General features: G+C 42.9%; 1 protein-coding gene across 1 annotated transcript in view; it reads left to right on the top strand.

The window, feature by feature from the left end:
- Positions 1 to 685: 685 nt before the first annotated feature.
- Positions 686 to 15589, top strand: part of LAMP1 (lysosomal associated membrane protein 1) — a 28603-nt gene continuing 13699 nt past the window's right edge. The window contains exons 1-4 of the mRNA XM_049867424.1: positions 686 to 1001; positions 7792 to 7913; positions 12578 to 12794; positions 12945 to 13103. Of these exons, the coding sequence (XP_049723381.1) occupies positions 950 to 1001; positions 7792 to 7913; positions 12578 to 12794; positions 12945 to 13103 (550 nt within the window). The 5' untranslated portion in view covers positions 686 to 949. The remainder of the gene's footprint in view (positions 1002 to 7791; positions 7914 to 12577; positions 12795 to 12944; positions 13104 to 15589) is intronic.

A 15589-nucleotide genomic window follows, 5' to 3' on the forward strand; every position in this document is an offset into this window, starting at 1 on the left:
CTTCATCTGATTTCACACCCCTTCTCCTCCTAAGAGCACTGCGGCGTGGAGAGGTCGCGGTAACTGAGGAACTCACTTCCCACCCACGAACGTTCATCGATTTCCCCCCACTCCCGACTGGCAGTGCAGTGACTGACGTGAGAAATGTGCACAGTCATTCACCCTTCACCTCCACAACTCTACTGCCAGCGCCAAGGCCGCGTTCACAACCAGCAACAACACAGTCCACCGCCACTCTCTCAACCGAATGGGCTTTTCTTCAGACGACTGAAAGGGAGCAGCCGCTGGGGCGGCGTCCCGCCCTGCGCCGGGTCTGAGCCGGGCTCAGGGGCGTCCCCAGCCTCTCCTCTCCGTTTCCGGCCCTCCCCCGGCCGCCCTGTCACTCTCCCTGTCCCCCGTCTAGTTCCCGCTTTGCCCTCGGCGGGAGCACCCCGTCGGGAGCACCCCAGCACCCAGCTCAGCCCCCTCGGAGCCGCCACCCCGTCAGCAGCACCCCAGCACCCAGCTCAGCCCCCTCGGAGCCGCCCGCCGCGGCCCGCGGGCCGGACCCCGGGCCACGTGTCAACTGCGGCTGAACCCGCCGCCATGACGCAGCCCCGAGCACGCTACGCCGCCCGCGCACGGTCTCGCGAGAGTCCGCCGGCCTGGCCCCGCCCCCGGCCCCCGGCTCACGTGACGGCGTGGGGTGGCGGCGCCGCGGCGGTCACGTGACAGGCAGCGCCGACCGCGGGGTCTCTGGCCTGCAGGAGCCGAAGCGGCGCGGGCTTCTCGGGTTCGTGGGAGCCGCCGGCCCCGCCGCGCCTCGACCCCCGGCTTCCCGCGCGTTCGCTTGGTCCCCGCCTCCCGAGTTGAGGCGACTGCGGGGTGCCGGTCGCCAACCGCCGGCCACCTCGGGAGCTTCGCGCGCCCTCGGCTCCCTCACGCACCGGCCTCCCCCGGCCCCGCGCCCATGGCAGCCCCCGGCGGTGCTCGGAGGCGGCCGCTGCTGTGGCTGCTGCTCGGTAAGGCGGCGGGGACGGAGGGGCGCTGCGGGGCGCCGGCGGCGGGGCTCGGAGGGCCGCGGGGTGCGCGGGGTGCGGGGCCTCCTGTGGACCGACTCGGCGGCGGCCGGGGGCGAAGCCTGTCCTGGCCGTGTGGGGGCGCTGTGAGTCGGCATCGACCCGACGCCCGTGGGCTGGGTGCTGGCTCCTCAGGGCGGCGACTCCCGGAGGGCGGCGGCTGGGCTCGCGGTTCGGGGCCGTGGGACCCGGTGGCAGAACCTCACTGCAGGCCGGTTCGGGGCTGTCGGACCCGGAGGCAGAACCTCGCTGCAGGCCGGTTCGGGGCCGTGGGGCCCGGAGGCAGAACCTCCCTGCAGGCCGGTTCGGGGCCGTGGGACCCGGAGGCAGAACCTCGCTGCAGGCCGGTTCGGGGCCGTGGGACCCGGAGGCAGAACCTCACTGCAGGCCGGTTCGGGGCTGTGGGAGCCGGAGGCAGAACCTCACTGCAGGGTGGTTCGGGGCTGTGGGACCCGGAGGCAGAACCTCACTGCAGGCCGGTTCGGGGCCGTGGGATTTAGAGGCAGAACCTCACTGCAGGCCGGTTCGGGCTGTGGGAGCCGGAGGCAGAACCTCACTCGCGGTTCGTGGCTGCGAGCTGAGGCGCCAGGAGGTGGAGGAGGAAGGGCTGCGCCTTCATCGCTCGAGATCTTAGATGAGGACGCGGTTCCGCTCCGCTTTGGTATTCACACTTCGTCGCGGAATTAATTTTTCCTGTGGTTTTAAGTTCTCAGCGAAACTTGTCAGCGGTGGTTCTGTGGTCTGGTAGTTTCTGAATAGCCGCGGTCGTTAGTTTAACTTACTGGCAGGTTTGTCGGGGGGGCCTAGGCGATCGACGCTGTGCAGCCCCAGAAAGCAGGGACCCACCTCTGCGCCTCGCCTCAGTCGCCTGGATGGGTGACCCACATCGAGCTCTTGACGACAAGAGTTTTGCCTAGAAGAAAACAGAGAGGTGGTGTGGTCATTCTCAGCCTTTTAAAGCGAGTACTTCATATTTTTCTTTTTCAGTACGCTGTAGGTATGTGTATGTTTATGTATGTTTATAATACTGTGGATTTAAATTTGTTAGGATGATTTAAAATCGTCTTTATTTTAAAATTTTAGGAGTTTCCATGGCAGACAAACTGAGAAGCAAAACTAGGCTTCACACTCCAAGTGGCCTGTTCGTTTCTAATGTAAAGAGCCTTGTCCTTGATGTATGGTAATGGGTGCTGGTTCCTGCAAGTCAGAGTAAGAGAATCCATTAACACGTTGGGAAGCACCCTTACACCCCGTCCGTCTACAGAATTTATAGGAGCGTTAGGTGCCCGATAAGTGTTCTATTGATTGGGGAATTTTGTTCTTCTTTTCTGCTCTAATAACGAAGAGGAACGCTTGTTGTCTCTTCACCAAGTATCTAGTCAGGGATGTCGGTGGACTTCTCTCTGGCATTCTTGCTCACCCAGTACCCTCACTGGTATAGGAAGACTTGTCTTAAGTGCTCGGATCTGAAAGATGAAACAGAAGAGATCTAGGTACACACTCCTAAACACACCTGCACATGAATTCTTCAAATATCTCAAAGTCCCATCTCTAAAATTCGGTTACTGTGACTGAATGGATTTTGTTTTCACTTTTTTGTTTTGTATAAGATGAATTCTTCTAATTGCATGAATAGCCACAAGAGATGCCCTTATTCCAGTAATAAACATGAAACCTTGCTCCGGACCTGTGACCCTTTACCATTTACCAGCGTGTGAAATTAGTTACAAGAGGAGTTGCTGAAACAAGTTTTGTCTTGTCTAGATGACTGCATTGTTATTTTATTAGGAGAGCTCGCAACGTTGTGATTCATCTCTCGTTTTATATTTTTAAATATAAAGAGAAAAATCTGTAACTTCATGTTATTGTGCTATCCTAAAGTATTGAGCATATTCATTGCCAGTATTTTTCCTTTTTCTCTTTCTACTATAATTGACATGTCTGTTTCTATTAGAAGGTAAAATGTTATGCCTGATAATTCAGACAGAATAGTCTCTCTCTACTGCAATCTCATTTTGTTCTGTTGCAACCAGGTGTTTCTCTAAAGCATGTTTATTTGGTCCCCAGCCAAAGTGGAGAAATAGGATCTCAACCGTATCCACTGTCTTTCAGCAGAAACTTTGTTGTGTCGTTAGCTGCTGTTGAGTCGGTTCCCAGCTCACGGGGACCCCACGCACAGTGTGTTTTTTTTGTTGGCTGATACTCTAAAGTAAATCACCAGGCCTTTCTTCCGAGTCCCTGGTTGATGCTCGTGAGGTCGTTGGCTGAACCACCGTTGCCCCCAGCAGACACGTGAGTGCCTGGTGATGTGCACGGCACAGTGCATGCCCTGTTGTCGGTGGACCCCGTTCGTTAGAACTCAGCTCAGTGTAAGTTGGACTCTCCTCTTTGGTGGTTTATTGTGGGGTGTGTGTGGTCACTGGATTATCTATAGTTCGAATTTCCACTTACATCATAATTAAGATTTACTGTATAGCACTAGACCTTTGTACTGTACGATTTGATGACAATAACTAACCTCAAAGAGTGTGTGTGTTTGTACCCTTTCCTTTGGATAAGTGCTGCTTTAATTCATTCCAAAGATTTTCTTGGTTTGGGTGGGTTACATGAGAGGTGAGATAGATGGGCAAATAATTCATTTAAAACGAGTCAGATGTGTTCAGTTTCTCTTAGAGTGAATTTTATTTAAAATTAATCGCACAAAGCAGGAAATTAATTCAAGCCTTGTGTTTCTTTTTGGTCTGCTCTCTGTCTCTAGCTTGCGCTCTCTCCAGTCTTTTTTGGTTTTGGTTTTAGCCAAGAAGACACCGTTAATGTAAGCTACCATTTGTCATTTAAACAAAATCAGAGTTCATATTCTGGGTTTTGAAAAACACTATATAAATATTTTAGCAAGGCAGACTTTTTTTTTTTTAATTGAGTATCTTATTCCTGTGAAATGTGTGTGGCCAGCATTAGGAAGGAAGACAATTGGTAAGAGAAGAAAAACGTTTTCTTCGCTAAAAAAAAACTATTAAAAGTATAATCAATCATTTAGTAAATTTTTGACATTGGGAATTAAGGTGCTTTTTATCGTTTCACTGATTGATAGGTTTTCTTTGAAATATGCCTGGCATATCTCTTGAATGGAGCCCTGGTGACGCAGTGGTTAAGAACTTGGCTGTTAACCAAAAAAGGTCAGCAGTTCGAATCCACCAGCCGATCCTTGGAAACCCTGCGGGGCAGTTCTCCTCTGTCCTGTAGGGTCACTATGAGACTCGACTGCAGTGGGTTAGGTTTTGTTTTTGGTTTATCTCTTGAGTATTTCACTTTTAATGCTGAAATATATTTAATTGCAGTTGTTTGTGGAGAAATGGATCGTACCATTTCCAGCTGGTGAGATAGTACATCAGCCTTGGCCTGTTAGTAAAGTGGAGTCTTGATGGCGCAGTAGTTAAGTGTTCGGCTGCTAACCAAAAGGTTGACAGTTCGAATCCACTAGGCGCTCCTTGGAAAACTGAATCGGAGTCGACTCAACGGCAATGCGTTATTAGTAAACTTTCTTTGTTCCTTTTTTTGTTGCCTGAATAGCTCTTCATAAAATTAGCTTTTAACTCCAAGTACAATATACCTTTTAAGTGTTATAATCAACAAAAAATCGAACATTTAAAAAAGATTTTTTAAAAAATTTGGATTTAAGTCTATTTAAAATAATGTTAATTTTAGTGAACAATTTTGCCCCAAAATGCATCTTTTTTTTTTTTAAATTTCAGACTTCTAAATTGGTAATTTCTCCTACATTAATAATTAGGAATTACTTAAAGCCTCTTTTGTGTTAAACACTTTTTAAAAAGCACAGACCAACATGAACTGAAACTTTATTTTCTGATACACAGGAGCGTGTGTACTTGCATAATGTGGCTCTTTAACCATCCATGTCTATTCGATGATCTCCTTCTTTCAAAATGAAGAACTGTCACTTAGAAGGTTAAAAAAGTTCTGTACTAATCAATGTTACCCTTGATTGTGAGCGATTGTTAATTATTCAAGTCTAAGACCAAATTCCTCATTGGATGTGAGATTAAAATGTTTTTGTGTCCTGTAGTTTTGAATTTCTAGTTTAGGCCCATCCCTGACAGCGTTAGTCTAGGTTTCTCTCTGCTTCAGCAGGAGTTTCGTTACAAGGGCTTTTACAGTACGTACTTCCCTATGGCATTATTTGGTTGTGGTGATTATTTGTTGTGCGTGTGTCTCTGTACCTCAGCTTGCAGCCCAACTTGTGTGTGACACACAGTAAGTGCATAGTAAATACATGAAGAAACATCCGCTTTTGGTTAAAGTGGTAGCTCTTAACAAAACATATGCATAAATCCTTTAGTTCCTTCAGGTGGCAAATTCTCATTTCAAAAGCAGATGCTTCACAATTCCAAGCATGCTCATTTCACTCAGGAAGTGCTTGAGGGAGAGAACTCTGAGCGTATTGTGGAGCTGACCCTCTGGGACTTGAATCCCAAGGGCTCGAGCTTCCGACTTCAGGCGTACGTAGGTTCTCTGTCTGGCTCTGCCACCGTTACTAGCCACGTGATCTTGAGCAATTCAGGTAACTTCTCTGTGCCTTAGTTTCCACATCTGCAAAAGGAACCAAAATAATGTCTGCCTATCTGGGTTGTTAGATTAAGTAAATTAATTGCAAGGTGTTTAGAGCAGTGCCTGGCACACAGTAAGTGCATTATAAGTGTTCGTTAAATAAAATACTTGTTGAGGTACTGAAGATAAATGGTGAGCTTGATAGGTTCACCTGTACCTGTTCGGAACTTAATATTTTTATCGAAACTCGTGTCGTTGCCTTGTACTAAATGCTTTTCATTCACTGGCTCATTTAATATGCTGAGCAGCGTTGAGATGTCCATTTTACAGGTGTGTAAACTGAGGTTTGGGAGGTTGCTGCTGCTTAACAAGCAGTGGTGACAGAGTCAAGTCCTCAACCTAGGTCTTCTGACTCAGGAGAACATCTCTTCCCACAGATGCGTTTGTTGTAAAGAATAAAAGTTCTAAAAGTAGGAGTATTTTGAAGGGATAAGCAGATGTTGCTCCTTTATAAAACCTCTTGAAAAAAATCACATTCACTTCCGAGTGAAGGACTGCCAGAGATGAGCAGCCTCAGACAAGCTAGGGGGTTGACGTAAACAGGTGGTTACAGCCAGACGGTGCTTGTGTTGAGGTTGCAACACCTATTAAATCACCCTAGACATTTTAATTAATTTGAGAAAATTTTTTTTTTTTACTGATTGCCACTTTGACAGAATTAAAAAAAACCCTCACAGCTGCTTCTAACCATTAGCGTAAGTACATTTCTCTTAGAATTATGTGTTCTGATGCTGTTGTAGACATTTTTCTCTTGACCAAAATTGGCTTTTGGGGTAAGTTTCTTAATAATTCAGATCTTTTGGGTCTTCCCAGGATAAATATGGGCCCATATAGTGCTGCTGAAGCTTATTTTAAATTTGGTTTAGCAATACTTCTTTTTTTTTCCTTTTAAAGTTCAGCATATTTACAAAATGAAAAAATTGTATGAAAAGTTACGTAGTGTGAGATGTTTCCTAATGAAGTACTTTGGGTCAGTAAAAAGTTTTAAAAATGATTTAGAAAATTATTAGTGTCCTCTGTTTTGAGTGTGCTGCCCTCAGAGTTCACCTGAATCATATTTACACTTAATGATATGAATCTGCTCAGATCACACATGTGTAAATGTTTATTATGAGGGCATGTGCTAACTTGTAGCAGCAAAGACAAGTGACAGCACGATTTCTGCATGGGTTACACTGCATGGTAGCAGCTGGTAAATAAATGTTTGGTTTTAGAACGAACAAAACCATGATGTAATGAAATGTGTGGCCCGTTCAGTTAACTTCTCTACCGCAGTGGTGAGATTACATTTGCTGTTAAACATCTGAGTCACAGGGCTTTGGGGATATGAAGAAGATAGAGGTGGTATTGGCCCTCAGAACGTACACAGAGAGAAAGTACTTCGTGGTGATCATTGTAAAGCTGCAAAGTCCCAAGAGAGTTCTGTCCCTTCATTTTCAGGATAAGGCAGCTCTATCCAGAGAGGTTATGTGATGTGCCTAATGTCACACAAGTCAAGTTCAAGTCATGGATATAATCACCATTTTTGAGGACCTTTCTGAAATTGGGAAAAGAGCTCAGATCTTTGAGCCTATGGACTTACCACATCACCACTCGATAAAAAGTAAAAACAACATCAAACTTCAGACAGCAGTTAAGACCGGGATAGTTATCACAGGCTCTGCCATAGAACCCAATGATTTCTGTAGGAGATAAATATTATTTTAGCTTGAGACGGGCAGGGTTGAGTTGTCTTAAAGGCCCCACCAAGTCTTACAGTAAAATCTTCTGAGGATTATGGAGTGGTACAGGCCTAGTATTGACCCAGAAATCTGGTAGGAGACTTCCAGGTAAGTATTCTGAAGTAAAGCATTAAATAACTGTGGACCAGTTTGGCAAATGGATCAGATGGATTTACAGCTGACATTTTCAGAATTGTGTCTGGGAGGGATAGAAGATCCAGAAAAAACAGCCTGTGCGATCCACTTGTCTAGTTCTTTAGTCGTTTAAGAAACACAGTAGAATCTTCTAATGAAATTCGTCATTGCTGCAAGCTGTAGAAAACAGAGATGCCGGGTTTATTTTCAGAAAGGTGTTCATTTGAGTGTTTTCTCTTTCCTGAAAATAGCAGGCCTTGTGCATGGTGCATCTTCAGTGTTCATTGTGGAAAATGGCAATGGGACAGCTTGCATAATGGCCAATTTCTCAGCTTCCTTCTTAACGAGCTATGATACTAAGAGTGGTTCTGAGGTAAGAGCACCAGGGTGAGTCACGCAAGATTATTTGAACATTTTAAATCTTTGAAAAGTAATCCTGCCTTAATACAGTTCTTTTCATGAATGTGTATTTCCTTCTAGGCTCGTCAATAATATATGTTATTTTATATAATGTAGCTGTAGTCATAATGTGCAGACCACTTTGTGTTCTGCTTTTCACTCTTTTATCGTGAACATTTTTCTAGTTACCGTTATAATTATCTTTTAAGATCACAGTGTAATATGTAATTGTTAACCATAGTTTGTTAAACCACACTCCTTTTGGTAGTTGGTAAGTTTTTAAATATCCCTTTTGATGCCCAGTGCACTCCTCTGTGGATGTAGCTTTTTTGGTCTGTTGAATTTGCCTCAGACGAGTCATTGACCAGCTGTGGCCAGTTTACTCCGGCTCATGGTGACCCACGTGTGTCCGAGCAGAGCCGTGCTTCCCAGGGTTTTCAGTGGCTGCTCTTTGGAAGCAGATTGCCAGGGCTTTCTTCTGAGGGGCTTCTGGGTGGACTCCAGCCTCCAACCTTCAGGTTAGCAGCCGAGTGCATTGGCCCTTTGTGCCACCCAGGGGCTACTGGGTAAATGTCTCTATGCGCACACGCACACGCACACAAACAGCCGTTTGACGTACGCTGCTACAAGCATTGTACTAGCGTGAGTAAAATGTCCTTGGCGTTCAGTCGTCTTGTTCAAACTTTGTGCTTATATAGGATAAGTGAGGTTTTTTACATTTCCAAGATTTCTGACAAATAGCATGTATTTGTGTTTCTTCCTATTCATGAACATTTCATATACTCACTCCTGTTAGTACTTAACTCTTGTAAATATATCCGAATCACATTTTCTCTTCTTTGTGAAATGATCGTTTGTGTTCGTCTACTTCCATATTCACAGCACCATATCTTTTTGCTACTTCTCAGAGAGCAGTTGTGGGGTCCAGGATTGCCGGAGAGATAAGACCTTCCTTAAAAGCACTCTGGACTTTTTGCCGGCTGCTTAAGCCTTATTGATGTATTTATATTTGTCTTCTATGATGTGGTCTCTAGTAAAATAGAAGAAAACTGGAAGGGTTTTGTTTCATAAAAGCTTCTTCTCAAGTTATGAAGACTTGCCCAAGCACTTTTGAATTTCTACTTCACTTTTTTTGTGTTTGGGTTTGGAGGTTGGATTTTTTACAAAATTTTAATATCCTCATATAGTGATTGTAATATATACATGGAAACCCTGGTGGCATAGTGGTTAAGTGCAATGGCTGCTAACCAGAAGTTCGGCAGTTCAGATCCACCAGGCGCTCCTTGGAAACTCTGTGGGGCGATTCTACTCTGTCCTATAGGGTCGCTAGGAGTGGGAATCGACAGCAGTGGGTTTTTTTTTTTGTTTCGATATACAAATGGCATCATACATATATCGACATGTGCTTTACTGTTTCACAAAAACGTGTCTGTCAAGTCATGATTCTGTGTCCTGTTTTTAAGGACTGCCTTAGTATACAGCCAATCCATAATTAATTTAATCAGCCCAGCCGTTTAGATGAATATTCGGTTGTTTTCTAGTTGTTCTGCCTGTACAAGTAAATTCAAACAATTTTGCAATAAATATTTCTATTCTCTTTGCCTAAAGAAACGTTTTTAAATAAAACTTTGTATAGCAAAAAACGGTAATAGCTTTTTTCAAAAAATGTATACAGTGTAAATTAACAAGAAAACTTTAGTTTTAATTTTGTTGTGAATTAAAATACTAGTGGAAGGAGAATTTTTAATTACAAATAAGACAGCTTTAACTTGAATTAGAATTATATTTTCAGTCTGTTACTGAAATGTGTAATACTTTATATTTTTTTTATTGTACTTTAGATGCAGGTTTACAGAGCAAACTCGTTTCTCATTAAACAGCACACATAATGTTTTGTGACATTGGTTGCCAACCTCATGGCGTGTCAACACTCTCCCCTTCTCAGCCTTGGATTCCCCATTTCCAGGTTTCCTGTCCCCTCCTGCCTTCTCATCCTTGCCCCGGGGCTGGTGTGACCATTTAGTCTCATTTTGTTTTATGGGCCTGTCTAATCTTTGGCTGAAGAGTGAAACTCAGGAGTGACTTCATTACTGGGCTAAAAGGGTGTCTGGGGGCCATACTCTCTGGGTTTCTCCAGTCTCTGTCAGAACAATAAGTCTGGTCTTTTTTTTGATCAGAGTTTTATTCTACATTTTTCTCCAGCTCTGTCTGGGACCCTCTATTGTGATATCTGTCACAGCGGTTGGTGGTGGTAGCTGGGCACCATCTAGTTGTGTTGGATTCAGTCTGGTGGAGGCTGTGGTAGTTGTGGTCCATCAGTCCTTTGGAATAATCTTTCCCTTGTGTCTTTGGTTTTCTTTATTCTTCCTTGCTCTAGATGGGGTGAGACCAGTATCTTAGATGGCTGCTCACGAGCTTTTAAGACCCCAGATGCTGCTCACTGAAGTAGAATGTAGAACATTTTCTTTATAAACTATGTTATGTCCGTTAAGCTAGATGTTCCCTGAGACCATGGTCCCCACAGCCCTCAGCCTAGTAATTAGGTCCCTCAGGGAGTTTGGATGTGTCTATGGAGCTTCCATGACCTTGCCTTGGTCAAGTTGTGCTGGCTTCCCCAGTATTGTATACTGTCTTACCCTTTACCAAAGTTACCGCTTGTCTACTGTCTATTTAGTGTTTTTCCCTTCACCCCTCCCTTCCCTTAGTAACCATCAAAGATTGTTTCTTTTTGTGTGTAAACTTTTTCATGAGTTTTTATTGTAGTGATTTTATACAATACATGTCCTTTTGTGATTGACTTATTTCACTTACCAAAACGCCCTCTAGAATCATCCATGTTGTGAGGTGCTTCACGGATTCATCATTGTTTATTGTTGCATGATCATCCATTGTGTGTACGTACCATAGTTTATCTGTTGGTTGTTTCCGTCCTTTTGCTGTTGTGAGTGATGGTTGACACCTAGGTTGTTTCCGTCCTTTTGCTGTTGTGAGTGATGCTGCAGTGAACACGGGTGTACATATGTCTCTTCGTGTGACGGCTCTTATTTCTCTAGGATGTATTCCTAGGAGTGGGGTTGCTGAATCGTATGGTATTTCTATTTCTAGCTTTCTAAGGAAGCACCATACCGTTTTCCAAAATGGTTGTATTATTTTACATTCCCACCGGCAGCGCATAAGAGTTGTAGTCTCTCTGCAGCCTCTCCAACATTCGTTATTTTCTGTTTTTTTGATTCATGCCAGTAATTTCAGGGCGAGATGGTATCTCATTGTGGTTTTGATTTTCGTTTCTCTGATGGTTAGTGATTGTGAGTGATTCCTCCTGTGTCTGTTAAGTGCTTGAATGTCTTCTTTGACAAAGTGTTTGTTCATATCCTTTGCCCAATTTTTAATTGGATTATTTGTCTCTTTGTTGTAGAGGCGTTGAATTTTCCTATAGTTTTTAGAGATTAGGCCTTTGTTGGGTTTGTCATAGCCAAAAAATTTTTCCCAGTCTTTAGGTTCTCTTTTTACTCTCCTGGTGAAGTCTTGATGAGCATTTTAAGTGTTTAATTTTTAGAAGATCCCAGTTACCTAGCTTATCTTCTGGTGTTTGTGTATCATTAGTTATGGTTTGTATCCTGTTAATGCTGTGTGTTAGGGCCTCTAGACTGAACGTATTTTTTCTTCTATGATTTTCATAGTTTTTGGTTTTATATTTAGGTCCTTGATCCATTTTGAATTAGTTTTAGTGTATGGTGTGAGGTATGGGTCCTGTTTCATTTTTTTTTTTGCAGATGGACATCCAGTTTTACCAGAACCATTTCTTAAAAAGACTGTCTTTTCCCCATTTGGTGGGTTTTGGGTTGTTGTCAAAGAACCCATAGGTGGATGGGTTCTCAGTTCTGTTGCATTGTTCAATTTGTCTGTCGTTTTACCAGTACCAAGCTATTTTGACTACTGTAGCTGTATAATAGGTTCTGAGGTCAGGTAGTGCAAGTCCTCCTACTTTATTCTTTCTCTTCAATAGTGCTTTACTTATTCGAGGCCTTTTCCCTTTTCATATAAAGTTAACGATTAATTTTTCCATCTCTTTAAAGAGTGCTGTTGGTATTTGAATCGGGATGGCATTGTATTTGTAGAACTGTCGTTTTCACGATCTTGAGTCTTCCTATCCATGAGCATGGTATGTTTTTCCACTTACGTAGGTCTCTTTTGGTTTCTTGCAGAAGTGTTTTGTAGTTTTCTTTGTATAGGTCTTTTACATCCCTGGTTAGATTTATTCCTAAGTATTTTTTAGGGGCTATTAGAAATTATATTGCTTTCCTGATCTCCTTTTTATCATTCTCTTTATTGGTGTATAGGAATCCAACTGATTGTTGTATGTTTATCTTGTAGCTTGCTCCTTTGCTGAATCTTTGTATTAGTTCCAGTAGTTTTTGACCTTTTTTTTTTTAAAGAAACTTTTCGTGCTAACAAAATATTTGTCATTTCAGTGATCTGCATATGTACAATTCAGTGATATTAATTATGCCCATATTATAAAATAACAGCAATACTTGGGATGGAACTAAGGTCTAAGTTTATGTTAGATTCTTTTGATGTTTCTGAATTCCTTTAGTAATTATGTTCTGAGTTTTTTTGTAATTGTGTTTGTTCTAGAATGTGACCTTTGACCTGCCGTCTAATGCGAAAGTACTAAATACCAGCTCATGTGGTAAAGAGAATACTTCTGACCCCAGTCTAATGATTACTTTTGGAAGAGGACACACATTAACACTAAATTTCACAAGGAATACAACGCGTTACGGTGTCCGGACGCTAAGTTTTGTTTATAATTTGTCTGACACGGATACTTTCCCCAATGCAAGCTCCAAGGGTAAGAACCAAGTTAACTAAAATTGACGAATGTGAGATGATGGAAAATTGGATTGGTGAGGCTTGTCTTGAAATTGCTTTTAACTAAGTACTGCAAGTAGTTTAAAATTACGTTTTGTTTCTTTTTTTTTTTTTTTTTTTTTTTAATAAGGAATCAAGACTGTGGAATCCACAACTGACATCAAGGCAGACATAGATAAAAAATACAGGTGTGTGAGCAGCAGCCAGATACACGTGAATAACGTAACTATCACACTCCGTGATGCAACCATCCAGGCATACCTTTCAAATAATAACTTCAGCAAGGGAGGTAAGGACTGCAGTAAATAAAGATTACTTCTTTATATCCTAATGCCTGAATGAAATACATGCTGAATAAGTGCTCATATAACCAGGGACTAAGTTGCTAGCTTGTATCTTTGAAGAACAGTCACCAACCCTTTTTTTCTCTTTTTAGAGATGGTGATCTCTAAGGATGAGGGTGAATATATCTTGATGAAAAAAGGGTAAAAGGGCAAAGCAATTGAAACCTTCTCTGTTACCTTCCCTTGTTACAGGGCTTATGAGATCAGGGTCACAGGATCTCTTTCAGTTGAAGCTAGGTGCCTTTACACAAAGAAGCAGTCTTATCTCTGTCCCAGCTCAGGCAGCTTTAGGGACAGGTGGGAGCAAGGACCAGGTGGTTCTTTCTGATTAGCTTGTGATCCACACAGGGTCTGTCTACTCATTCAGCTGTTGATGCAGATTTTATCCAAGGTTTGTTTAGTGGTTAAGAGCAGGGACTGGAGTCAGACAGGGGTCCAAGCAACTTACTAGCTCTGTGATCTCGGGCAAGTCAGTTAGCCACTTGAAACCCATTTTCTTCACGGGTGAAATGAGAAAAATAACCTCTTGGAAGGTTGTTAAGATTAAAAAGGAAATTCGTGTAATTCGTGTAGTGTTTATCTCAGTGCCGTGTCCAGAGTAAGTAGTAAATAACACATTAAATGTTTTTATGGTTTTTTAAGAAAATTCTCTTCCCTAAATCCTGCCAGCCCTCACACACTGTCATCGCTGCAAGGTGGGAGTGCGATTGCCTTAGGGTGAGTGTGGTACTCCCTTTAGAGAGCCAACTTCTCCCCTGCTGGTAACAGTTTACATTAAAGACAGCACAGCCTTTCCTCACCTTGAGAGCTGTTCGGCAGGCAGACCTTTAATTTGCCGGCAGACCTTTAGTTTGCCGTGTGCTTTTGCCTCCCTCAACATCCACCAGCTGCTTCTTGGGAATCCTCTGCAGCAGGTCTTTTCTGTCCTGTGCGATCCACGTTGTTGTCATTAGGTGCTGTGGATTCGGTTGTGACTCATTGTCCAGCTTTCACATACATACGAGGGGATTGGGCCAGGCACACCTAAGTCCTAAAGGTGACATCTTTGCTTTTTAACATTTTAAAGAGGTCTCTCGCAGCAGATTTGTCCAAATGCAGTGTGTTCTGTGTACAACAGAATGAAACGCTTCCTGGTCCTGCGTTGTCCTCATAGACGTTGATACGTTTTAGCCGTTGTATAGCCACCGTGTCAGTCCATCTCGCTGAGGGTCTTCCTCTTTTTCCCGACCCTCTGCTTTACCAAGCATGATGTCCTTCTCCAGGGACTGATCCCTCCTAATAACATGTCCAGAGTATGTGAGACGCAGTCTCGCCATCTTTGCTTCCAGGGAGCATTCTGGTTGTACTTCTTTGAAGACAGATTTGTTTGTTCTTCTGGCCGTCCGTAGTGTATTCAGTATTCTTTGCCATCACTGTAATTCAAATGCATCAGTTCTTTGGTCTTCCTTATTCTCTGTCCATGCTTGGGCCAGGTGTACTTAGTCCTCCAGGTGACATCTTTGCTTTTTAACATTTTAAAGAGGACTTTTGCAGCAGATTTGTCCAAATGCAATGCATCCTTTGATTTCTTGACTGCTGCTTCCATGGGGATCGATTGTGGATCCAAGTAAAATGAAATCCTTGACAGCTTCAACCTTTCTGCATTTATCCTGATGTTGCTTATTGGTTCAGTTGTGCAGATTTTTGTTTTCTTTATGCTTAAGTGTAAGCCATACTGAAGGCTGTAGTCTTTGATCTTCATTAGTAAGTGCTTCTAGTCCTCTTCACTTTGAGCAAGCTAGAAGAGTTTCAGAGGGTCAGCTGCAGGTAGGCGTACTCAGAATGAAGGGGAAAAGAAAATACGTTGAAAAAGGCCTCCAGATCTACAGTACAGTAAGAAATCTCAGTAAGCTCAGGGGGCTTACTCTGTGCCAACACAATATAATAGTTGATATAATGAATCGTTTTTTAAAGTTTAAACTTTCTGTTTAAGATTCATTCAGAAAGGCTCAGCTAGCCAATAAACTTGACTTGTCAGGAAGAATCTTACATCCTTGCTGATTTTAGCTAGCCAGCATTTTATTATACCACTTTTTGTCTATTCTTGGTGCCTTGTTTGGCTCTTTGTTTTTTTGGCAGTGGTTGGTATTAATGTTACTTTGCAATTAAAGAGATCAATATTTTCCCTGAAGATAGAAGGAAATTTAAAATAACATATGTACTACCATGACATTATATATTGTTTTAAAGTATTTGATTTATAGTAAAATATTCAAATTGAGCTATTTTTTAATCTCTTTGTTGTGCCAGTTTTATTCTTTTGGTTCCTAGACACTCTTGACTTATTTTTTTCTTGTCTCTCTTAACTAAATTGAAAACTTCTTGAGGGAAAAGATCTCATATCAAATATATTAAATATGTTCTTATATCTCCCTATTTCTGTTCTATACAT

The sequence above is a fragment of the Elephas maximus genome, chromosome 23 (genome assembly GCF_024166365.1).
Source record: "Elephas maximus indicus isolate mEleMax1 chromosome 23, mEleMax1 primary haplotype, whole genome shotgun sequence".
Classification (NCBI taxonomy): Eukaryota; Metazoa; Chordata; class Mammalia; order Proboscidea; family Elephantidae; genus Elephas; species Elephas maximus.